Source organism: Petromyzon marinus, unplaced genomic scaffold (assembly GCF_048934315.1).
Source record: "Petromyzon marinus isolate PM22_M1 ecotype Great Lakes invasive population unplaced genomic scaffold, UKy_Petmar_22M1.pri1.0 PM_G_Scaffold_37, whole genome shotgun sequence".
NCBI lineage: Eukaryota > Metazoa > Chordata > Hyperoartia > Petromyzontiformes > Petromyzontidae > Petromyzon > Petromyzon marinus.
Window position 1 is genome coordinate 430,049 of NW_027422950.1, and position 27,191 is coordinate 457,239.

The 27,191-nt window shown below is 50.7% G+C and overlaps 1 protein-coding gene and 1 long non-coding RNA gene across 2 annotated transcripts in view; both read right to left on the reverse strand.

The window, feature by feature from the left end:
• LOC142915930 (mutS protein homolog 4-like) overlaps positions 1-22,660 on the reverse strand; it is a 29,716-nt gene extending 7,056 nt beyond the window's left edge. The window contains exons 1-14 of the mRNA XM_076061555.1: positions 22,528-22,660; positions 20,570-20,760; positions 18,229-18,336; positions 16,847-16,962; positions 16,136-16,309; positions 14,547-14,716; positions 13,349-13,416; positions 12,551-12,625; positions 8,973-9,037; positions 4,601-4,795; positions 4,246-4,258; positions 3,465-3,615; positions 1,548-1,650; positions 221-345 (exon numbers count right to left, since the gene is read on the reverse strand). Coding sequence (XP_075917670.1) covers positions 221-345; positions 1,548-1,650; positions 3,465-3,615; positions 4,246-4,258; positions 4,601-4,795; positions 8,973-9,037; positions 12,551-12,625; positions 13,349-13,416; positions 14,547-14,716; positions 16,136-16,309; positions 16,847-16,962; positions 18,229-18,336; positions 20,570-20,760; positions 22,528-22,660 — 1,687 coding nt within the window. The remainder of the gene's footprint in view (positions 1-220; positions 346-1,547; positions 1,651-3,464; positions 3,616-4,245; positions 4,259-4,600; positions 4,796-8,972; positions 9,038-12,550; positions 12,626-13,348; positions 13,417-14,546; positions 14,717-16,135; positions 16,310-16,846; positions 16,963-18,228; positions 18,337-20,569; positions 20,761-22,527) is intronic.
• Positions 22,661-22,691: 31 nt separating this feature from the next.
• Positions 22,692-26,858, reverse strand: LOC142915919 (uncharacterized). Its single transcript, XR_012936158.1, has 3 exons — positions 24,806-26,858; positions 24,140-24,297; positions 22,692-22,779 (listed from the first exon to the last, which is right to left on the reverse strand). It is a non-coding gene; the product is annotated as an uncharacterized LOC142915919 (long non-coding RNA).
• Positions 26,859-27,191: the final 333 nt, after the last annotated feature.

A 27,191-nucleotide genomic window follows, 5' to 3' on the forward strand; every position in this document is an offset into this window, starting at 1 on the left:
CTCCCTCACTCACCCACTTACCCACTCACTCACCCACCCACCCACCCACTCACTCACTCACCCACCCACCCACTCACTCACTCACCCACCCACTCACTCACTCACTCACCCACCCACCTACTCACCCACTCACCCACTCACTCACCCACCGACTCACTCACACACCCATCCACTCACCCACTCACTCACCCACTCACTCACCCACCCACCCACCGCGTACCGGACTTGGTGAGCGTGGTGCGGTGAGCAAATGCCAGCAGCATGTCCACCATGGACACTGCGTCAGCAAGCTTGTAGAGACACACAATGTCCTCCCGGATCTCCGCAAACAGCTTAGACAACACCCTGGGCACGGAGACAGAGCGGGGGTCACCCTCCCCCCCCCCAAAGGGTGTTGTGTAAAGAGTAGTGTACAGTAGTGTATAGTGTACATAGTGTAGTGTACAGTAGAGTATAGTGTAGTGTATAGTGTAGTGCATAGTGTAGTGTAGTAGTGTACAGTAGTGTATAGTGTAGTGTATAGTGTAATGTATAGTGTAGTGTAGTAGTGTACAGTACTGTATAGTGTAGTGTATAGTAGTATAGTGTAGTGTATAGTGTAGTGTATACTGTAGTGTATAGTGTAGTGCATAGTGTAGTGTATAGTGTAGTGTACAGTAGTGTATAGTGTAGTGTATAGTGTAGTGCATAGTGTAGTGTACAGTAGAGTATAATGTAGGGTATAGTGTAGTGTAGAGTGTAGTGTATAGTGTAGTGTATAGTGTAGTGCATAGTAGTGTATAGTGTAGTGTATAGTGTAGTGTATAGTGTAGTGTATAGTGTAGTGTAGTAGTGTACAGTAGTGTATAGTAGTGTATAGTGTAGTGCATAGTGTAATGTATAGTGTAGTGTATAGTAGTGTATAGTGTAGTGTATAGTGTAGTGCATAGTGTAATGTATAGTGTAGTGTATAGTGTAGTGTAGTAGTGTACAGTAGTGTATAGTGTAGTGTATAGTGTAGTGTATAGTAGTGTATGTAGTGTATAGTGTAGTGTATAGTGTAGTGCATAGTGTAGTGTATAGTAGTGTATAGTGTAGTGTATAGTGTAGTGTATAGTGTAGTGTATATTGCAGTGTATATTGTAGTGTGTAGTAGTGTAGAGTATAGTGTAGTGTATAGTAGTGTAGTGTATAGTGTAGTGCTGTAGTGTAGTGTATAGTGTAGTGTATAGTGTAGTGTATAGTAGTGTATAGTGTAGTGTATAGTGTAGTGTATAGTAATGTATAGTGTAGTGTATAGTGTAGTGTATAGTAGTGTATAATGTAGTGTATAGTGTAGTGTATAGTAGTATAGTGTAGTGTATAGTGTAGTGTATAGTAGTGTATAGTGTAGTGTATAGTGTAGTGTGTAGTGTAGTGTATAGTGTAGTGTATAGTGTAGTGTATAGTAGTGCAGGGCATAGCCAGGGGGTTCCTCTGCAACCCCCACAGGTAGAAGCGGCAGTGAGTCAAGGAACAGATGGAGATTAGTCCACCACACTCTGCCTGGGGCAGGGGTGTTCCCTCACACGTTGGACATGAGGTAGATCTCCTCCACGGCCTCTTGGCTGCGGCAGTTCAGCCTCATGAGGTCCATGGTGGTGTAGCTGAGAAGGTTCCCACGTTTGCTCACTTGGTGAGTGAGGGGTGTTGAGTGGTGAGTGAGGGGTGGTGAGTGGTGAGTGAGGGGTGTGGTGAGTGGTGAGTGAGGGGTGGTGAGGGGTGGTGAGTGGTGAGTGAGGGGTGGTGAGTGGTGAGTGAGGGGTGGTGAGTGGTGAGTGAGGGGTGGTGAGTGGTGAGTGAGGGGTGGTGAGTGGTGAGTGAGGGGTGGTGAGTGGTGAGTGGTGAGTGAGGGTGGTGAGTGGTGAGTGAGGGGTGGTGAGTGGTGAGTGAGGGGTGGTGAGTGGTGAGTGAGGGGTGGTGAGTGGTGAGTGGTGAGTGAGGGTGGTGAGTGGTGAGTGAGGGTGGTGAGTGGTGAGTGGTGGGGTGAGTGGTGGTGATTGGTGAGTGGGGGGTGGTGAGTGATGAGTGAGTGGTGGTGAGTGGTGAGCGAGGGGTGGTGAGTGGTGAGTGATGAGTGAGTGGTGAGTGAGGGGTGGTGAGTGGTGAGTGAGGGGTGGTGAGTGGTGAGTGAGGGGTGTGGTGAGTGGTGAGTGAGGGTGGTGAGTGGTGAGTGAGGGGTGGTGAGTGGTGAGTGAGGGGTGGTGAGGGGTGAGTGAGGGGTGTGGTGAGTGGTGGGGTGAGGGGTGAGACTCACACGTAGACACATAGACTCACACATAGACTCATAGACTCACACAAAGACACATAGACTCACACATAGACTCACACGTAGACACACACATAGACTCACACATAGACACATAGACTCACACATAGACTCATAGACTCACACATAGACACATAGACTCACACATAGACTCATAGACTCACACATAGACACATAGACTCACACATAGACTCACACATAGACACATAGACTCACACATAGACTCACACACAGATACACATAGACTCACACATAAACACATAGACTCTCACATAGACACATAGACTCACACATAGACACATAGACTCACACATAGACACATAGACTCACACATAGACACAGACCCACACGTAGACACATAGACTCACACATAGACTCACACATAGACACATAGACTCACACAAAGACACATAGACTTACACATAGACGCAGACTCACACATAGCCTCACACCTAGACACATAGACTCACACGTAGACACAGACTCACACATAGGCTCACACCTAGACACATAGACTCACACATAGACTCACACATAGACACAGACTCACACATAGACACAGACTCACACTTAGACACATAGACTCACACATAGACACAGACTCACACCTATACACATAGACTCACACCTAGACACAGACTCACACCTATACACATAGACTCACACATAGACTCTGGGTCTATGAGTGGTGAGTCTGTGAGTGGTGAGTCTATGAGTGGTGAGTCTGAGTCTCTGTGTGATGAGTCTATGGGTCTCTGCGTGGTGAGTCTGTGGGTCTCTATGTGATGAGTTTATGGGTCTCTGCGTGGTGAGTCTATGGGTCTCTGTGTGATGAGTCTCTGGGTCTCTGTGTGATGAGTCTATGGGTCTCTGTGTGATGAGTCTATGGGTCTCTGTGTGAGTCTATGAGTCTCTGTGTGGTGAGTCTGTGGGTCTCTGTGCGATGAGTCTATGGGTCTCTGTGCAATGAGTCTATGGGTCTCTGTGTGATGAGTCTATGGGTCTTTGTGTGATGAGTCTATGGGTCTCTATGTGATGAGTCTATGAGTCTCTGTGTGGTGAGTCTGTGGGTCTCTGTGCGATGAGTCTATGGGTTTCTGTGCGATGAGTCTATGGGTCTCTGTGCGATGAGTCTATGAGTCTGTGTGGTGAGTCTGTGAGTCTCTGTGTGGTGAATCTGTGAGTCTCTGTGCGTTGACCTTGATGAAGACCTCTGGCAGACGCTGTTCGGGCTGCAGGGAGTGAGCGGACGTCTGGATGTAAAAGCCACGCACGGCGCTGTAGCTCATGGACATGGGCAGGTTGTGAATCTCGGAGAGCTGTTTGATGATCTCTGGGAGAGAGAGAATGGGCAGGTTGTGAATCTCGGAGAGCTGTTTAATGATCTCTGGGAGAGAGAGAATGGGCAGGTTGTGAATCACGGAGAGCTGTTTGATGATCTCTGGGAGAGAGAGAATGGGCAGGTTGTGAATCACGGAGAGCTGTTTGATGATCTCTGAGAGAGAGAATGGGCAGGATGTGAATCACGGAGAGCTGTTTGATGATCTCTGGGAGAGAGAATGGGCAGGTTGTGAATCACGGAGAGCTGTTTGATGATCTCTGAGAGACAGAATGGGCAGGTTGTGAATCACGGAGAGCTGTTTGATGATCTCTGGGAGAGAGAGAATGGGCAGGTTGTGAATCTCGGAGAGCTGTTTGATGATATCTGGGAGAGAGAGAATGGGCAGGTTGTGAATCTCGGAGAGCTGTTTGATGATCTCTGAGAGAGAGAATGGGCAGGTTGTGAATCTCGGAGAGCTGTTTGATGATCTCTGAGAGAGAGAATGGGCAGGTTGTGAATCTCGGAGAGCTGTTTGATTATCTCTGGGAGAGAGAGAATGGGCAGGTTGTGAATCACGGAGAGCTGTTTGTTGATCTCTGGGAGAGAGAGAATGGGCAGGTTGTGAATCACGGAGAGCTGTTTGTTGATCTCTGAGAGACAGAATGGGCAGGTTGTGAATCACGGAGAGCTGTTTGTTGATCTCTGGGAGAGAGAGAGTGGGCAGGTTGTGAATCACGGAGAGCTGTTTGTTGGTCTCTGAGAGAGAGAGATTGGGCAGGGGAGAGAGGGGGAAGAGTGGGGGAGAAAGGAGGAGAGGGGGGGGGAGATGATGGTGGAACCCACGACCTCCTGCGTACCAGGCGAGGTAGTTGACATCTCGCAGCCACCGTGATGATGACGATGATGAGAGAGACACGCAAACTCCAAACGTACAGCAGCAGGCGGTAGAGAGAGAGGAAGAGAGAGATACAAAGACGGCCGGGGAGGGCTACGGGTGGGTCAGCCGTGCCGTGCCTTCGATGTCTCCGACGGCCTCGGAGAGGATGCGCCGAGCGAGGTCCAGGAAGCCGTTGAGGCCGGGGCGCACGACGTGGCAGCGCCGTGTCCTGGCCGAGAGGAGGTTGCCCTTGCGGAAGGGCAAATCGTCGGTCAGCACCGTGCGCAGCTTGCCCAGGATCGCAGGGAACCTGGCACGGGGACAGCGGGGGAGGAGACGCGGGGGGGGTTGTGGTGTCGCCGCCGCCATCGACGCCGCCACCGTCGCCGACAACAACAACGACGACGGCAACCGCCGTTCACCACTAAGTGGCGGTGACGTCACCACGACGCTTGTGCCAGGCCATGTGCACTTCGAGGCCACGTGAAGTGTTGAACGCACGCTGGCACGAAGGTCACGGGGCAGACCCAGGTGCCAGGGGGGGACTGAGTGAGATGAGTGGCTGATGCACCACCTGTGCCTCCTACTGTGCCAACCCGCTGTGCTTTAGCCACCCGGCGCTCCGCTCGTTGTTGTGAGCATCGCTCCTCCGCCCTCCGTTGTTGTTGGAGGGCGACTGCCTCCAACTGCCCAGTAGCGTCCTTCACGAGCCTCCTCCACAGAGGCCGATCCTGACACCGCTGGTACCAGTCATCGGCAAGTCCACTCAGCTCTACGTCCTCCTGTACCACGTCACTCCATCTCTTCTCTAGCCCGTGCCTCCTGTACCACACCACTCCATCTCTTCTCTAGCCCCCTTGATCCGGCTGAACAAAAGCTGTTTCGGCATGTGATCGCTGGGCATGCGGGCTGCATGACCCAGCCAACGCAGTGTTGCCTGCCGGAGGAGCTCACTGATGGGACTTTGTCCAGATCTTTCAAGGATTTGTGAGCTCCTCACACAATCCAGCCTGGTTAAACCCAGGATGGATCGTAGACAGGCCAGCCTAAATGTTTCTAACCAGCAAAGATGCTCCATTAGGGGGGTCCACGTTTCACAAGCATAGAGAAGGGAGGGAATGACTGTGGCCGAGAAGACCTGAAGCTTAGTGCGGAGCGACAGACCAGGTAGCTTCCACACAGCGTTACGCAACCGATGAAAATATAATGCCGCTTGACCGATTCCGAGTGCTGTTAAACCGGAGCCGGTCATGAGCACACTGCCCAGGTATGGGTAACTCTCCACTCTCCCCACAACTATCCCATCACCAATTGGAAGTTGTGGGGGTGGAGTGTCCGATGGCAGAAAATACCCAGGCAAGTGCTTAGTTTCAGTGGGTAAGGCTCCACTTCTTAGTGGCAAGCTCCAGGTTCAGCAGCAGCGCCTCCAACTCCTCCTCTGAGTGAGCAGCAATTCCCAGATCATCGGCATACATTACATGGTTGAACAATCGGGAGCCATCCCTTGACCGCACCCGGGCATCGATCAGCCTCCCATTCTATCTGTACCAGATGGGAATTCCTCCGGTACAGCTACTGAAGGCTTCACGAACTACGTGGTCAAAATAGGTGTTTAATAATGTGGGAGCCAGAGGACATCCCTGTCGCACCCCAAGGTGTACAGGGAATGGCTCCGACTCCCGGCCACGTAGTTTTGCCTGGGCCCGCTCACTATCATGAAGGTCCTTAATGATCATGAGCAGAGGGTCAGGGACTTCGAAAGCACGAAGAACAACCCAGAGCCCAGGCCTACTGATGGTGTCATAGGCCTTGACCAGGTCAATAAAGCGGAGATGTAGGTCTTGTTGGAATTCCCTACACCTATACTATACTGTAGACAGAAAATATGACATGTTGCAGGAACGCCTTTTCCTGAAACCGCATTGGGGTTCCGCATGCCTCTCCTAAGCGTGCCTTGAAAGGCGATGTTGAATAATCCTTGCCAGGACCTTTCCCGGCACACTGAGGAGTGAGATACCCCTGTAGTTGTTACAGTCTGTGCGGTCCCCTTACTACAAAGAGGGGGACCACCAGGGCATTCTTCCAATCCTGCGGAACCCATCCAGTGGTCCAGACTGTTGTTATGATGTCATGTAGGGCAGTTTGTGAACAAACGCCACCCTCCCTCAGCATTTTGCTTGGGAGATCGTCTCTGCCCGGTGCCTTTCCTGGTCTCAGACTCTGGATCGCCTTCAGTACTTCCTCAACAGATGGCACCTCAGCCAGCTACTCACAGGGGGTGACTTCTTCCAATATTTGAGGCACCGCAGCCTCAGTAGTGTCATCCCCACTTTGGCCCACGATGTTTTCCAGGTTGAGGGATTTTCCCTCCCCCAGGACCTCACAGAAATGCTCAGCAGATATGAAAACCTGTTCCTCGGGGTCGGAGATTGGATCACTGTTCTTTCCCCTAATGATGGTAATAGGTGTGGCGCTGCTGGTTATATTTTTTATGGAGTTAAAGAGCGATTTGTGATCGCGGGCCATTGAGGCAGACTCCATCTCCTCAGCAACCCGCGACCACCACCCATCCTTGCAGCGCCTCACGGCTCTCCAAACCTCCGAGCGAAGGTTGCGGTAAGCCTCCTCATTCTCCGACGTGGGATGCTGTAGGCTATGAGAGTGGGCCTGTCGCTTTTTCTCAGCCAGCCTGAACACCTCCTCTGTCAGCCAAGGTCTCTGGGGAGGTCTGGACCGTGTACCCAAAGCAGCCATTGCAGCTGCATGAGCCACAGTCCTAAATCTCGCCCATTGTCCCTCGACATCAGGAGGAGTGGGGGACGATGCCAACCCCAGCCGCACTGAGACCAGGCCACTATGAGTTTGAATGGGGTCCTGGGTGTACACCCACTACCGGAGTGGAAGAATGGCAGGCGCATCTTACAGATGACTAGTCAATGGTCAGTGGGCAGATCAGTACCACGGAAGGTCCTGGTGTCAAGGACATGGGCCCGCATCCGCTGTTCCGTCACTATAACATCCAGTAGTTGGCCTTGCTTAGACTTGGCATGCATCCATGATGTTGTGTGGATGCGCCGATGCCGGAACAGCGTGTTGGTAATTATAAGCCCATGGGCTGCACAAAAATCTAGCTGCCTCCTGCCGTTGTTATTGAGCTGATCTGGCTCATGCCTTCCAATCACTCCAGACCAGGTGCCAGCATCATGACCAACTCGGGCATTGAAGTCACCCAACAAGATGACTCTATCCCGAGGGTCCACTTTAGCTAGCACCTGTGACAGGAGGTTATAGGAGGCATCTGACTCATCGGCCTTGCCTACATCCCTCCACGGATGTTCATCTTCGGTGGGGGCATAAGTAACCACGACCACTACTCCTCACCTCCATTTGATGGGAAGGCGAGCCCAAAGTAGCCTGGGGACTACAGCTTCCCACACCTTACCGCCACGCTCCCACGCCCCCTTCATTCTTTTGTTTAGAAGAAGAGCCACTCCCTGTTGTTTGGCAGTCTCCTCCCCTGAGTAGAAGACTGTCCACCCCTCACGGTGGCAGGAGCCAGAGCCGGTCCACCGGACCTCCTGATTACAACAGAGATCCAGGCGGTACCGGTCCAGCTCCCAACAGAGAAGTGGCAACCTCTCCTCTGCAGTGAGCATTCGAACATTCTACGAGGCCATCCGTAGTGGCTTTTCGTTATTAAAGGAGGAGCCCCGAGGGGAAGGATTCAGTCTCCTGACTCCGCCAAATAGTGTTTGGCCAGGAGACGTCATAGATGCCTATCCCCCCGGGGCCTCCGGCACAAGCTTATTAATTACATTTTTCATTCATGGTTTGGTGATAATTAATTGAACGTGGATGGGTTACCAGCCCCTCGCACCCATCCAGAGCCCCCAATTGGCCGCTGTGGTGGCTACAAACGTCATGAAGGGAAAAGCCAAAAATCTAAATAGGCACCTCCCCCCATGGCACTGCCCACCACAGCGTTGCCATCCGGCACCAAAGAGGAGGTAGGGGGTTGTTTTTGCCACCGTCACAACCCCCACCATCACCACCATCACCCTCACTACCGTCACCACCACCACCATCACCACCACCCCCACCACCACCCACACCACCACCCCCACTACCACCACCGTCACCACCGTCACCACCGTCACCACCACCCCCACCACCACCCCCACCACCAGCACCACCACTACTACCATCACCACCATCACCCCCACCACCACCACCACCCCCACCACCACCCACACCACCACCCCCACCTCCACCCCCACCACCACCACCACTGTCACCACCCCCACCATCACCACCACCTCCTCCACCACCCCCACCCACACCACCACCACCACCTCTTCCTCCACCACCATCACAAACCACCACCACCCCCACCACCACCCACACCCCCACCACCGTCACCACAGTCACCACCATCACCACCACCACCACCACCCCCACCACCACCACCAGCCTGGTCTCCTCGTCACCTGCAGTCCAACAGGGAGCTCTGGTAGGCTGTCAGCAGTGGAGTCTTGCAGGGGCTAAGCGCTCGCTGGGAACACAGCAGGGGAGAGATAGGTGAGGGTGACACCTGCACCTGTCACTCACCACTCACCACCTCACCACTCAACTCACCTCACCCTTCACTCAACACTCACCCACCCCTCACCAACCCCTCACCTCACCACTCACCACCTCACCACTCACCACCTCACCACTCACCATCTCACCACTCACCCCACCACCCACCTCACCACGCACCACCTCACCACTCTCCTCACCACTCAACTCACCTCACCCTTCACTCAACACTCACCCACCCCTCACCAACCCCTCACCTCACCACTCACCACCTCACCACTCACCTCACCACCCACCTCACCACTCACCTCACCACGCACCTCACCACTCACCTCACCACTCACCTCACCACTCACCTCACCACCCACCTCACCACTCACCTCACTACTCACCTCACCACTCACCTCACCACCCAACTCACCACGCACCACCTCACCACTCACCTCACCACCCAACTCACCACGCACCACCTCACTACCCAACTCACCACGCACCACCTCACCACTCAACTCACCTCACCCTTCACTCAACACTCACCCACCCCTCACCAACCCCTCACCTCACCACTCACCTCACCTGCCACTCACCCTACCTGTGGGTGTTGTGGAGGCACCCCCAGTGGCAGCTGTCTCTGTGTGTGAGTCTGCTGTTGCCTAGGGGCACCCCCAGTGGCAGCTGTCTCTGTGTGTGAGTCTGCTGTGGCCTAGGGGCACCCCCAGTGGCAGCTGTCTCTGTGTGTGAGTCTGCTGCTGCCTAGGGGCACCCCCAGTGGCAGCTGTCTCTGTGTGTGAGTCTGCTGTGGCTTAGGGGCACCCCCAGTGGCAGCTGTCTCTGTGTGTGAGTCTGCTGTTGCCAGGGGCACCCCCAGTGGCAGCTTAATGATAATGATAGTGATGATAGTGATGATAGTGATTAACGATAATTAGTGATGACAGTGATTAATAATAATTAGTGATGATAGTGATTAACAATAATTAGTGATGATAGTGATTAACAATAATTAGTGATGATAGTGATTAACAATAATTAGTGATGATAGTGATTAACAATAATTAGTGATGATAGTGATTAACAATAATTTGTGATGACAGTGATTAATAATAATAATAATTATTGATGATAGTGATCAACAATAATTAGTGATGATAGTGATCAACAATAATTAGTGATGACAGTGATCAATAATAATTCGTGATGATAGTGATTAACAATAATTAGTGATGACAGTGATCAATAATAATTAGTGATGATAGTGATCAACAATAATTAGTGATCACAGTGATCAACAATAATTAGTGATTATAGTGATTAACAATAATTAGTGATGATAGTGATTAACAATAATTAGTGATGATAGTGATTAACAATAATTAGTGATGATAGTGATTAACAATAATTAGTGATGATAGTGATTAATAATAATTAGTGATGATAGTGATTAACAATAATTAGTGATGATAGTGATTAATAATAATTAGTGATGATAGTGATTAACAATAATTAGTGATGATAGTGATTAATGATAATTAGTGATGATAGTGATCAACAATAATTAGTGGTGATAGTGATCAATAATAATTAGTGATGATAGTGATTAACAATAATTAGTGATGATAGTGATTAATGATAATTAGTGATGATAGTGATTAACGATAATTAGTGATGACAGTGATTAACAATAATTAGTGATGATAGTGATTAACAATAATTAGTGATGACAGTGATTAATAACAATTAGTGATGATAGTGATTAATAATAATTTGTGATGACAGTGATTAACGATTAGTGATGATAGTGATTAATAATAATTAGTGATGATAGTCATTAACAATAATTAGTGATGACAGTGATCAATAATAATTAGGGATGATAGTGATTAATAATAATTAGTGATGATAGTGATTAATAATAATTGGTGATGATAGTGATTAACAATAATTAGTGATGATAGTGATTAATAATAATTGGTGATGATAGTGATTAACAATAATTAGTGATGATAGTGATTAACAATAATTTGTGATGACAGTGATTAATAATAATAATTAGTGATGATAGTGATCAACAATAATTAGTGATGATAGTGATCAACAATAATTAGTGATGATAGTGATTAACAATAATTCGTGATGATAGTGATTAACAATAATTAGTGATGACAGTGATCAATAATAATTAGTGATGATAGTGATCAACAATAATTAGTGATGATAGTGATTAACAATAATTAGTGATGATAGTGATTAACAATAATTAGTGATGATAGTGATTAATAATAATTAGTGATGATAGTGATTAACAATAATTAGTGATGATAGTGATTAACAATAATTAGTGATGACAGTGATCAATAATAATTAGTGATGATAGTGATCAACAATAATTAGTGATGATAGTGATTAACAATAATTAGTGATGATAGTGATTAACAATAATTAGTGATGATAGTGATTAATAATAATTAGTGATGATAGTGATTAACAATAATTAGTGATGATAGTGATTAATAATAATTAGTGATGATAGTGATTAACAATAATTAGTGACGATAGTGATTAATGATAATTAGTGATGATAGTGATCAACAATAATTAGTGGTGATAGTGATCAATAATAATTAGTGATGATAGTGATTAACAATAATTAGTGATGATAGTGATTAATGATAATTAGTGATGATAGTGATTAACGATAATTAGTGATGACAGTGATTAACAATAATTAGTGATGATAGTGATTAACAATAATTAGTGATGACAGTGATTAATAATAATTAGTGATGATAGTGATTAATAATAATTTGTGATGACAGTGATTAACGATTAGTGATGATAGTGATTAATAATAATTAGTGATGATAGTGATTAACAATAATTAGTGATGACAGTGATCAATAATAATTAGGGATGATAGTGATTAATAATAATTAGTGATGATAGTGATCAACAATAATTAGTAATGATAGTGATTAACAATAATTAGTGATGATAGTGATTAACAATAATTAGTGATGATAGTGATTAACAATAATTAGTGATGATAGTGATTAATAATAATTGGTGATGATAGTGATTAACAATAATTAGTGATGACAGTGATCAATAATAATTTGTGATGATAGTGATTAACAATAATTAGTGATGATAGTGATTAATAATAATTAGTGATGATAGTGATTAACAATAATTAGTGATGATAGTGATTAACAATAATTAGTGATGATAGTGATTAGCGATAATTAGTGATGATGGGTGATCAACAATAATTAGTGATGACAGTGATCAATAATAATTAGTGATGACAGTGATCAACAATAATTAGCGATGATAGTGATTAACAATAATTAGTGATGATAGTGATTAACAATAATTAGTGATGATAGTGATTAACAATAATTAGTGATGACAGTGATTAATGATAACTAGTGATCATAGCGATGAACAATAATTAGTGATGACAGTGATCTTGGGCAGGCGATGTAACCTGCAGTGGAGACACCAACTCCAGGACATGCTTGAGGTGGATGGCGTAGTTGATCTTAGACTCAGCAGTTCTCAACTGGAACAGGGTAGATGGATAGACAGATACATAGATAGATACATTTTGATTTAAAGCTTTCGTGACTGCAGGGATTAATATTCTTGGTTCTTTCGGTAAAGTCACCACGTAGAAAGGGAAACTATAAAATAATAAAAATATAAAACAATAAAATTATCACGAAGTTTCGACTGCAACACGAGCAATCATCATCAAGGTGTGAAAACCACAGCAAGAAAATGTTATTCTTTTATATTTATATTATTTCCCTTCTACGTGACTTTACCGAATATAGATAGATACATGTAGAGATAAATATAGACAAATAAATAGATCACTAAATAGCCTCTCTCTCTACATCACGGGTGGGGAACCTTTTTTCTACCAAGGGCCATTTGGATATTTACAACATCATTCGCGGGCCATACAAAATTGATCAACTTAAAAATTAGCCCGTTATATCTGGTCAAACGTTTAATTAACTCGCCCCTAATGTGATGGCCTGGAACTGCTTCTTTTTGGCGAGGCATTTGGTGATGTTAGCCGGTATTGACGATGTTGTTGCTACTCACAACTGCTCTTCCAGGATTGCTCTACCTAGATTTATTGAATTTCGAGTCCCGCCTGCGGTTGCCTTGGCAGGGCCAGAGGCTGGACGTTCCCCACCCCTGTTTAACGTGATGAAGGGGTACTGTGTGGTGCTGAGCGAGGTGATGCTGATGATGATTAAAGTGATCATCTCACCGTCTCTGTCTTAGGGATTTGAATCAGCATTGAGAGCAGGTGGTCTACATCCAGAAACTGACTGATAGCTGCACACACATACACACAGACATCACACATATACACACAGACACACACACACAGACATACACAACAACAACAACCGCCATTCGCCACTAAGTGGCGGTGACGTCACCACGACGCTTGTGCCAGGCCATGTGCACCTTGAGGCCACGTGAAGTGTCGAACGCCCACCGGCAGGAGGTCACGGGGCAGACCCAGGTGCCACGGGTCGACTGACTGAGATGACTGGCTGATGCACCACCTGTGCCCCCTACTGTGCCAACCTGCTGTGCTTTAGCCACCCGGCGCTCCGCTCATTGTTGTGAGCGTCGCTCCTCCGCCCTCCGTTGTTGTTGGAGGGCGACTGCCTCCAACTGCCCAGTAGCGTCCTTCACGAGCCTCCTCCACAGAGGCCGATCTTGACACCGCTGGTACCAGTCATCGGCAAGTCCACTCAGCTCCACGTCCTCCTGTACCACATCACTCCATCTCTTATCTAGCACAAGCAGCATCCGTTTAGCCCCCTCGATCCGGCCGAACAAAATCTGTTTGGGCATGTGGTGATTGGGCATGCGGGCTACATGGCCCAGCCAACGCAGTCTTGCCTGCCGGAGGAGCTCACCGATGGGACTTTGTCCAGATTTTTCGAGGATTTGTGAGCTCCTTACACAATCCAGCCTGGTTAAACCCAGGATTGATCGTAGGCAGGCCAGCCTAAATATTTCTAACCGGCGAAGATGTTCCATTTGGGGGGTCCACGTTTCACAAGCGTAGAGAAGGGAGGGAAGACCCGAAGCTTCATGCGGAGCGACAGACCAGGTAACTTCCACACAGCGTTACGCAACCGATGAAAAGACATTGCCGCTCGACTGATTCGGAGTGCGATCTTTGCTGTTAAACCGGAGCCGGTCATGAGCGCACTGCCCAGGTATGGGAAACTCTCCACTCGCTCCACAACTGCCCCATCACCCACCCACCCACTCACCCACCCACATACCCACTCACCCACCCACGCAACCACTCACTCACCACTCACCCACCCACCCACTCACTCACCCACTCACGCACTCACTCACCCACTCACGCACCCACTCACCCGCCCACCCACATACCCACCCACCCACTCAGCCACCCACCCACCAACCCACCCACCCACCGGCCTGCACTCTATAGAAGTTGTCTTCCTGCATCAGCTCATCCACACAGTCGAGACGGCCTCTGAGCGTCTCTTCATCCACCAGCGGCTCGTGGATGTTGGCTCTGAGCCGGCGCGCTCCTCCACGCGTCCTCGTGTAGTTGAGCACCCCGAATAGCGAGTGGGAGCTCCTGGGTGCACGCTCGCACGCACACACACACACACGCACACACACGGGTGGAGGAGGGTCACACACACACACACCAACACACACCCACACACACTCATACCACACTCGCACCCACACATACACGCACACACACCAACACACACACACACTACCACACTCGCACCCACACACACCCCCACACACACCAACACACACCAACACACACACTAACACACACACACCAACACAAACCACAAAACAACAACAACAACAACCGCCATTCGCCACTAAGTGGCGGTGTCATCACCACGACGCTTGTGCCAGGCTATGTGCACCCTGAGGCCACGTGAAGTGTCGAACACCCGCTGGCAGGAGGTCACGGGGCAGACCCAGGTGCCACAGGTCGACTGACTGAGATGACTGGCTGATGCACCACCTGTGCCCCCTACTGTGGCAACCTGCTGTGCTTTAGCCACCCGGCGCTCCGCTCGTTGTTGTGAGCGTCGCTCCTCCGCCCTCCGTTGTTGTTGGAGGCCGACTGCCTCCAACTGCCCAGTAGCGTCCTTCACGAGCCTCCTACACAGAGGCCGATCTTGACACCGCTGGTACCAGTCATCGGCAAGTCCACTCAGCTCCACGTCCTCCTGTACCACATCACTCCATCTCTTCTCTAGCCCGTGCCGCACCCGTTTAGCCCCCTCAATCCGGCCGAACAAAAGCTGTTTCGGCATGCGGTGGCTGGGCATGCGGGTTGCATGACCTATCCGAGGGGCCACTCTATCCCGAGGGGCCACTTTAGCCAGCACCTGTGACAGGAGGTCATAGAAGGCATCTGACTCATCGGCTTTGCCTGCATCCCTCCACGGATGTTCATCTTCGGTGGGGGCATAAGTAACCACGACCACCATTCCTCGCCTCGGGTTGATGGGAAGGCGAGCCCAAAGTAGCCTGGGGCTTACAGCTTCCCACACCTCACCGCCATGCTCCCACGCCCCCTTCATTCTTTTGTTCAAAAGAAGAACCACTCCCTGTTGTTTGGCAGTTTGCTGCCCCGAGTAGAGGACTGTCCACCCCTCATGGTGGCAGGAGCCAGAGCCGGTCCACCGGACCTCCTGAATGCCACATAGATCCAGGCGGTACCGGTCCAGCTCCCGACAGAGGAGTGGCAGCCTCTCCTCCGCAGTGAGCGTTCGAACATTCCACGTGGCCACCCGTAGTGGTTTTTCGTTGTTTCTGGAGGAGCCCCGAGGGTAGATATTCAATCTCCTGGCTCCACACACAACCACACACACCACACACACCCACACACCCACACCACACCAACACCCACACACACACACCACACACACCAACACACACACCAACACACACACACCAACACACAGAAGGGGGAGTGGCTATCCCCGCTAGCGAGGGAGGAGGAGGAGGAGGCATCGTCTACCGAGGGTCGTGGGAGTTGCGCAGCAGCTCCAGGTTGGCGGCCGTGGTGCCGTCGATCATGGCGGTGCGCTCACTGCCGCAGAAGGAGACGCGCACGGAGGCCGGGGCGAGCACCACGCCCTGGATGAACTTCACATACTGCAGCAGCGCCGCCAGCGAAGCCAGGCAGTAGTATCTGGGGGTGGTGGGCAGGGGCGAGGGTGAGTGGGAGGGTGAGAGGGGGGTGGGTGAGTGGATGGGTGAGTGGGTGGATGAGTGGATGGGTGAGTGGATCGGTGGGTGGGTGAGTGAGTGGGTAACCCTAACCCTAACCACTCCATCTCTTCTCTAGCCCGTACCGTGCCCGTTTAGCCCCCTCGATGCGGCCGAACAAAAGCTGTTTGGGCATGCGGTGGCTGGGCATGCGGGCTACATGGCCCAGCCAACGCAGCCTTACCTGCCGGAGGAGCTCACCGGTGAGCTCCTCACCCACTCACCCACACACTCACCCATAGACCCACACACTCACCCACACACTCACCCACACACTCACCCACACAATCACCCACAAACTCACCCACTCACCCACATACCCACACACTCACCCACACACTCACTCACCCACTCACCCACCCACTCACCCACCCACACACACACCCATAGACCCACACACTCACTCACCCACCCACTCACCCACACACACCCACACACTCACCCACACACACCCACTCACTTCCCCTGCACATCCATGAGCACGGTGGCCATGTGGGGCACGCAAAGCCTTCGCACGGCGTCCATGCCCCGCTCCTCGTTGAAGTATTTCCTCAGCACCGTGGTCACGTGGGCCTCCTGCACACGCACTCACCACGAGGTGGCAGCACCCACTGTGGTGCGTCTGTGGGTCTCTGTGTGATGAGTCTATGGGTCTCTGTGTGGTGAGTCTATGGGTCTCTGTGTGGTGAGTCTGTGGGTCTCTGTGTGATGAGTCTATGGGTCTCTATGTGATGAGTCTATGGGTCTCTGTGTGATGAGTCTGTGGGTCTCTGTGTGATGAGTCTATGGGTCTCTGTGTGATGAGTCTATGGGTCTCTGCGTGATGAGTCTATGGGTCTCTGCGTGATGAGTCTATAGGTCTCTGTGTGGTCTGTGGGTCTCTGTGTGGTGAGTCTATAGGTCTATATGTGATGAGTCTATGGGTCTCTGCGTGGTGAGTCTATGGGTCTCTGTGTGATGCGTCTGTGGGTCTCTGTGTGGTGAGTCTATGGGTCTGTATGTGATGAGTCTATGGGTCTCTGCGTGGTGAGTCTATGGGACTCTATGTGGTGAGTCTATGGGTCTCTGTGTGGTGAGTCTATGGGTCTCTGTGTGGTGAGTCTAGGAGTCTCTGTGTGATGAGTCTATGGCTCTCTGTGTGATGAGTCTATGGGTCTCTGTGTGATAAGTCTATAGGTCTCTGTGTGATGAGTCTATGGGTCTCTGCGTGATGAGTCTATGGGTCTCTGTGTGGTGAGTCTATGGGTCTCTGTGTGGTGAGTCTATGGCTCTCTGTGTGATGAGTCTATGGGTCTCTGCGTGATGAGTCTATGGGTCTCTGTGTGGTGAGTCTATGGGTCTCTGTGTGGTGAGTCTATGGCTCTCTGTGTGATGAGTCTATGGGTCTCTGTGTGATGAGTCTATGGGTCTGTATGTGATGAGTCTATGGGTCTCTGCGTGATGAGTCTATGGGTCTCTGTGTGGTGAGTCTATGGGTCTCTGTGTGGTGAGTCTATGGCTCTCTGTGTGATGAGTCTATGGGTCTCTGTGTGATGAGTCTATGGGTCTGTATGTGATGAGTCTATGGGTCTCTGCGTGATGAGTCTAGGAGTCTCCGTGTGCTGAGTCTATAGGTCTCTGTGTGATGAGTCTATGGGTCTCTGTGTGATGAGTCTATGGGTCTCTGTGTGATGAGTCTATGGCTCTCTGTGTGATGAGTCTATGGCTCTCTGTGTGATGAGTCTATGGGTCTCTGTGTGATGAGTCTATGGCTCTCTGTGTGATGAGTCTAGGAGTCTCTGTGTGATGAGTCTAGGAGTCTCCGCGTGGTGAGTAGTGGCGATGCCGTCCGTGCGTGCTCACAGGGAAGTAGTCCCTCAGCAGGGTGAACATTTTGCTGGCGTTTGGGTTGCAGGCCGTGTGGGGCATCACCACCTCCAGTGGGCGTAGCACCTGCAGCTTGGTGATCGCCTGAACAAGCAGCAGCAGCAGCGCCAGCAACGAGAACAACAGGCTGAGGTGCAGCAGGAGGAAGTCACGGGACAGACCCAGGTGCAGTGGGTTGACTGCTGTGCCAGGCTAGGTGCACCAGGAGGAGGTCACGGGACAGACCCAGGTGCAGTGGGTTGACTGCTGTGCCAGGCTAGGTGCACCAGGAGGAGGTCACGGGACAGGCCCAGGTGCAGTGGGTTGACTGCTGTGCCAGGCTAGGTGCACCAGGAGGAGGTCACGGGACAGGCCCAGGTGCAGTGGGTTGACTGCTGTGCCAGGCTAGGTGCACCAGGAGGAGGTCACGGGACAGACCCAGGTGCAGTGGGTTGACTGCTGTGCCAGGCTAGGTGCACCAGGAGGAGGTCACGGGACAGACCCAGGTGCAGTGCGTTGACTCCTGTGCCAGGCTAGGTGCACCAGGAGGAGGTCACGGGACAGATCCAGGTGCAGTGCGTTGACTCCTGTGCCAGGCTAGGTGCACCAGCAGGAGGTCACGGGACAGACCCAGGTGCAGTGGATTGACTGCTGTGCCAGGCTAGGTGCACCAGGAGGAGGTCACGGGACAGACCCAGGTGCAGTGGGTTGACTGCTGTGCCAGGCTAGGTGCACCAGGAGGAGCTCACGGGACAGACCCAGGTGCAGTGCGTTGACTCCTGTGCCAGGCTAGGTGCACCAGGAGGAGGTCACGGGACAGACCCAGGTGCAGTGGGTTGACTGCTGTGCCAGGCTAGGTGCACCAGGAGGAGGTCACGGGACAGACCCAGGTGCAGTGCGTTGACTCCTGTGCCAGGCTAGGTGCACCAGGAGGAGGTCACGGGACAGACCCAGGTGCAGTGCGTTGACTCCTGTGCCAGGCTAGGTGCACCAGGAGGAGGTCACGGGACAGACCCAGGTGCAGTGCGTTGACTCCTGTGCCAGGCTAGGTGCACCAGGAGGAGGTCACGGGACAGACCCAGGTGCAGTGGGTTGACTGCTGTGCCAGGCTAGGTGCACCAGGAGGAGGTCACGGGACAGACCCAGGTGCAGTGGGTTGACTGCTGTGCCAGGCTAGGTGCACCAGGAGGAGGTCACGGGACAGACACAGGTGCAGTGGGTTGACTGCTGTGCCAAGCTAGGTGCATGAGGTAAGGTAAAATAAAAAAAACTAGTGTTTAATAGTTTAAGACTAACCTAACCTGTCAATGTATATATACTGCATACCGTCAGAATAACGACACGCACACATTGGCACGTAGCTACTTACGTGGCTACGGGGCCCCGCACTTTCAAGGGCCCCGCGCTAAACGCTTTCAAGCAATCAATTCCGGTTCGGTGATTCCGCTCTCTTACCAGAGTTCGAAACCGCCCTTCAGCTTTTACGAACGGCCGAGTGTGTTGAAGGTTCAGTTTCAGTTTTCAGTTTATTTTGGGTATAGTCCTGTGAGCCATCCGGCTCTTGAATCGGAGTGCAACCGCAACAAACCAACAAAAACACGAGCAAGAAAAGCATCAAATTTTGACTTAAAGCTTCCGTGACTGCAGTGGTTCATATTCTTAGCTCTTTCGGTAAAGTCACGTTAAAGGGAAATAATAAAATAATAAGCACAGAGACAATTTAAACCGAGAAGATGGATTCTGGCTTAGCAATCATTGGAAGGATTTGATAAACCATTTCAGGTCTTAATTGATTGTTCACGCTTACGGTGGCATTTAGACAGCATACATTAATTTTTCGTCTCCCCCCTCCTCTTTTCAGAACATAGATGGACTCGTCCTTCTAAATAAACTGTCAAATCGCTGCCCGTGGTGCTAACGTTTTATAAATAAATAAATGCACCGTTTAAAAATAAATACATAAATGCAAACCGACACACCTGATGACGACTGTTTGTGTTATGGTCGAAACGTCGTGAGAATTTTTATTGTTTTATATATATTTTATTATTTTATTGTTTCCCTTCAACGCGACTTTACCGAAAGAGCTAGGAATATTAATTACTGCAGTCACGAAAGCTTTAAATCAAAACAACCACAGCCACAAGCAAACTTAGGTTAGAGATGCGTCGCATTATCCGGCCGTACGGCAAGTGACAAAAATGACAATCGCTATACCGCACAGGTGAAGAATGTGCGTGTTTTAGTTTTTAATTCAGGGCCCGCTTCATAACACGCACTGCACGGGGGGGGGGGGGGGGCCCTTTATGTTCATGCACGGAGAGAGAAGGAGGCTGACCTTGACGTAGGGCTGGCTGTCGGGGAACTGACACAGGACCAGCTCGGGGCAGCGCAGGTCGATGCTGGCCAGGCCGACCTCGCCCCGAGCGATACCTCGGCCCTCTGCCAACGCCACCACCACCGACCTCGCCTCCACCTCCTCGTCGTCGTCGCCGGCGTCGGCGTCGTCAGTCGTGGAGAACGAGGTCGCTGCGGGGCCACAAGAGAGATGGGGTGCTGCCTCCTGTCGTGAGTCGATGAACGGTGGTGAGTCTACGGGTCTCTGTGTGAGTCTACGGGTCTCTGTGTGAGTCTACGGGGCTCTGTGTGTGAGTCTAAGGGTCTCTGTGTGAGTCTATGGGTCTCTGTGTGTGAGTCTACGGGTCTCTGTGTGAGTCTATGGGTCTCTGTGTGTGAGTCTACAGGTCTCTGTCTGAGTCTATGGGTTTTTGTGTCAGTCTATGGGTCTCTGTGTGAGCCTATGGGTCTCTGTGTGATTCTATGGGTCTCTGTGTGAGTCTATGGGTCTCTGTGTGAGTCTACGGGTCTCTGTGTGAGTCTATGGGTCTCTGTGTGAGTCTACGGGTCTCTGTGTGAGTCTACGGGTCTCTGTGTGAGTCTATGGGTCTCTATGTGAGTCTACGGGTCTCTGTGTGAGTCTACGGGTCTCTGTGCGAGTCTACGGGTCTCTGTGTGAGTCTATGAAGGGTGGTGAGTCTATGGGTCTCTGTGTGAGTCTATGGGTCTCTGTGATGAGTCTATGGGTCTCTGTGTGAGTCTATGGGTCTCTGTGTGTGAGTCTACGGGTCTCTGTCTGAGTCTATGGGTTTTTGTGTCAGTCTATGGGTCTCTGTGTGAGTCTATGGGTCTCTGTGTGAGTCTACGGGTCTCTGTGTGAGTCTATGGGTCTCTGTGTGAGTCTACGGGTCTCTGTGTGAGTCTATGGGTCTCTGTGTGAGTCTACGGGTCTCTGTGTGAGTCTATGGGTCTCTGTGTGAGTCTACGGGTCTCTGTGTGAGTCAATGGGTCTCTGTGTGAGTCTATGGGTCTCTGTGCGAGTCTACGGGTTCTCTGTGTGAGTCTATGGGTCTCTGTGTGAGTCTACGGGTCTCTGTGTGAGTCAATGGGTCTCTGTGTGAGTCTATGGGTCTCTGTGCGAGTCTACGGGTCTCTGTGTGAGTCTATGAAGGGTGGTGAGTCTATGGGTCTCTGTGTGAGTCTATGGGTCTCTGTGTGAGTTTACGGGTCTCTGTGTGAGTCTATGTGTCTCTGTGTGAGTCTATGGGTCTCTGTGCGAGTCTACGGGTCTCTGTGTGAGTCTATGAAGGGTGGTGAGTCTATGGGTTTCTGTGTGAGTCTGTGGGTCTCTGTGTGAGTCTATGGGTTTCTGTGTGAGTCTATGGGTCTCTGTGTGAGTCTACCGGTATCTGTGTGAGTCTATGGGTTTCTGTGTGAGTCTATGGGTCTCTGTGTGAGTCTATGGGTCTCTGTGCGAGTCTACGGGTCTCTGTGTGAGTCTATGAAGGGTGGTGAGTCTATGGGTCTCTGTGTGAGTCTATGGGTCTCTGTGTGAGTTTACGGGTCTCTGTGTGAGTCTATGTGTCTCTGTGTGAGTCTATGGGTCTCTGTGCGAGTCTACGGGTCTCTGTGTGAGTCTATGAAGGGTGGTGAGTCTATGGGTTTCTGTGTGAGTCTGTGGGTCTCTGTGTGAGTCTATGGGTTTCTGTGTGAGTCTATGGGTCTCTGTGTGAGTCTGCAGGTATCTGTGTGAGTCTATGGGTTTCTGTGTGAGTCTATGGGTCTCTGTGTGAGTCTATGGGTCTCTGTGTGAGTCTACGGGGCTCTGTGTGAGTCTATGGGTTTCTGTGGGAGTCTATGGGTTTCTGTGTGAGTCTACGGGTCTCTGTGTGAGTCTATGGGTTTCTGTGTGAGTCTACGGGTCTCTGTGTGAGTCTACGGGACTCTGTGTGAGTCTACCGGTGGACGTGGTGGCCCTGCTGCTGCTGCCGGGCGCATGCCTCTGGCGTTGCCGCCGCGAGCTGCCCGGCGCTGCACGGAACCGGGAAGCCGGGAGGGGCACCCGCGGGGCCCAGGAGGAGAAGCCTGGCATCACCACGGTGGGAGCATCACCGCAGCTGCCACCGCCACCACCGCCGCCGCGGGCCCTGCCGCCGCCGCTGGTGGTTGTGGCGGTGTCGGCGTTGCCGCTCCGGTCGGCCCAACCCGACTCTGGGAACAAGAGAAACGGGGGGGCGGCGGACGGAGACTTAATTAAAGCGATCCGTTTTCTTTGAGGCTCCTCACGCTCTCGGCCCTGTTCTAACGTGGCACGTGGGGAGTGCGATGGCGTCCCCAGTGGACGCGGGCACCAGAAGACCGACATCGTTCAAGAGAGAGGCTTCACCAAAAACAGAAGCGAGAGAGCTTGCATACTTCGACAGCTGGCGAGGAACGACGCCTCCCTCTCGTCTCCCGCCCACCAACCCCAGCGAGGTCTTCTGCAAAAATCCTGTTCGGCAGGATTAACGGTGCTCCCCTTTGACAAGACCCTAGCGGAGGGTGCGAGCTGATTTTTGAAAGGGGGGGGGGGGGGGGTGGAGAGGCTGCGTAGGGCCACACATTCGCTCGACGCAATATCACAGAACGGTGCCCGGAATGGAAAGCCGTGGGCTTGTTGGGGCCTTAACGCTCCGCAGGGAGCGGAGAGCAGTGAGATGCAATCTGTTCCTTAAAACTGCCGTGACCGCAGGAATTCGTGTTGTTGAGTTATTTCGGCAAAAACTCACGTAGGTACGAAAACATTTTAATGGATCACGACGTTTGGATCGCGACACAAGCAACCGTCACCAGGTGTGAAACGAACACAGAAGGTGGACCGCCGACGTAGGAGCTGACGTAGGAGCAGTCCACGTGACCTCACCGAAAGAACCAAAGGATAAGGAGCAAGAGGATCCAAAGTACGGTAATCCATCAACATCAAAATAATCCGCGGAGAGGCGTCATCCCCCTCAGGGGCGGAGCCAGGATTTTCAGCCCGGGGTGACATTCAACAAATGTTAACTTCAAAAATGATTAGAGATTTCGATTTAAAGCTTTCGTGACTGCAAGGATTCATCTTCTTTGGTTCTTGCGGTAAAGTCACCACGTAGAATGAGAATAAAATAATAAAACAATAAAATTCTCACGACGTTTCGGCCACAACACAAGTGGCTTTCTTCAGGTTTAAAGGGACAGACCTGTTTGGACGACAGGTGGCCTGAAGAAGGCCACCTGCGTTGCGGCCGAAACGTCGTGAGAATTTTATTGTTTTATTTTATTCTCATTCTACGTGGTGGTGACTTTACCGAAAGAACCAAAGAAGATGATTAGAGAGTCAGGCTTGTTGAACCAGACGCCATCGGTTTGGCGACACGCTCTGACGGTGCAGTTACACGAAGTCCGCCAGACCGAGTGTCGTGCACTTACACGCACAATGTTTCAGATTTTTCGATTTTTTATTTTTTTTCAGGGGTGACAATTGTCTAACCCTGTCACCCCCCCCCCCGCCCCCTGGCTCCGCCGCTGATTGCCCTCCTGCACTCTCTCCGACCTTGCATCCTGGAGTGGCGTGCCGCGGGCGTGGAGCTGAGCAAAGACGAGGAGGCGGAGGAGGTGGTGGTGCTGTGTAGCTTGGCTCTGGTCTTTGTGCGCCGGGGAGGAGAATCCAGCAGTAGGCCAAACGAGTACTTGGGACCCTTCGTGGACATCCTGCAACCAAGCCTGGGGGTGAGCGAGATGTTGACTACCTCACCTGGTATACAGCAAGACGTCGTGTGTTCCACCACCATCATCATCATCACGGTGGCTAGGAGATGTTGACTACCTCGCCTGGTATACAGCAGGAGGTTGTGGGTTCCACCATCATCATCATCACGGTGGCTAGGAGATGTTGACTACCTCACCTGGTATACAGCAGGAGGTCGTGGGTTCCACCACCAACATCATCATCACGGTGGCTAGGAGATGTTGACTACCTCACCTGGTATACAGCAGGTCGTGGGTTCCACCACCACCATCATCATCATCACGGTGGCTAGGTGATGTTAACTACCTCGCCTGGTATACAGCAGGAGGTCGTGGGTTCCACCATCATCATCATCACGGTGGCTAGGAGATGTTAACGTCTGAGCCTGGCAGTGATTAGGAAGCTTGGGGAATATTCAAATCTGTGCGAGGGGCTTAACGCTGCTCAAACGATGAGGATCTGCGAGATTACCTCATCCGATTTCAAAAGAGCGGATCACCTGTCAGACACACACACAGACATCACACACACACACAAGACACACACAGACATCACACACACACACAAGACACACACAGACATCACACACACAAGACACACACACAGACATCACACACACACACATCACACAAGGCACACACAGACATCACACACACACAGACACACACAGACATCACACACACAGCCATCACACACACACAATACACACACAGACATCACACACACACACAAAAGACTCACACAGACATCACACACACAAGACACACACACAGACATCACACACACACACAAGACACACACAGACATCACACACACACACACAGACATCACACACACATCATACACACAGACATCACCCACACACAGACACACACAAGACACACACAGACATCACATACACACAGCCATCACACACACACACACAAGACACACACAGACATCACACACACATCACACACACACAAGACACACACAGACATCACACACACACAGCCATCACACAAACACACACAAGACACACACAGACATCACACACACATCACACACACACAGACACACATAAGACACACACAGACATCACACACACACAGCCATCACACACACACACAAGACACACACAGACATCACACACACAACACACACACAAGACACACACAGACATCACACACACAAAGACATCACACACACACGACACACACGGACATCACACACAGACATCACACACACACAGACATCACACACACACGACACACACACAGACATCACACACACACAGACATCACACACACACATCACACAAGACACACACAGACATCACACACACAGACACACACAAGACACACACAGACATCACACACACAGCCATCACACACACACACACAATACACACACAGACATCACACACACACACAAAAGACTCACACAGACATCACACACACATCACACACACAAGACACACACAGACATCACACGCACACAGCCATCACACACACACAGACATCACAAACACACAAGACACACACACACAAGACACACACACAGACATCACACACACAGACATCACACACACAAGACACACAGACACACACACACAGACATCACACAAGACACACACAGACATCACACACACATCATACACACAGACATCACACACACACAGACACACACAAGACACACACAGACATCACATACACACAGCCATCACACACACACAAGACACACACAGACATCACACACACACAGCCATCACACACACACAAGACACACACAGACATCACACACACATCACACACACACAGACACACATAAGACACACACAGACATCACACACACACACAGCCATCACACACACACACAAGACACACACAGACATCACACACACAACACACACACAAGACACACACAGACATCACACATACAAAGACATCACACACACACGACACACACACAGACATCACACACAGACATCACACACACACACAGACATCACACACACAGACATCACACACACAAGACACACACAGACATCACACACACATCACACACACACAGACATCACACACACACAGACATCACACACACACAAGACACACACAGACATCACACACAAAGATCCCCCGTACAGCCTTAACAATCTGTAGGGGCAAGTGCTGTAAGAGAGTAGCAGCACCTATAAGGGCCGGCACTGTGGCACACAAGGGGGTGGGTGGCCAGCACCACGCCCGACCGCCTTTGTCTCCCCCAGTGGTGATGTTTACTACACACCACCACACCAGGTACTCATTTGAGGCTGAGTCGACCTAGGGGAGGCCCAGGACCGGTTCAGAGAATCGTAGCGCGGCGTAGCGCTAATCACTACACTACCGCTCCCCACATACACACACACAGACACACACACAGAGACACACACATCACACACAGAGACACACACACATCACACACAGAGACACACCCAGAGACACACACACAGAGACACACACATTACACACGGAGACACACACATCACACACAGAGACACACACAGAGACACACACACAGAGACACACACATTACACACGGAGACACACACATCACACACAGAGACACACACAGAGACACACACACAGAGACACACACCACACACAGAGACACACACACAGAGACACACAGAGACACACACGGAGACACACACACATCACACACAGAGACACACACCACACACAGAGACACACACACAGAGACACACACGTACACACACAGAGACACACACCACACACAGAGACACACACACGTACACACACGGACACACACGGAGACACACAGAGACATACACAGATACATACTCACATACACACAGATACACACACATACACACAGA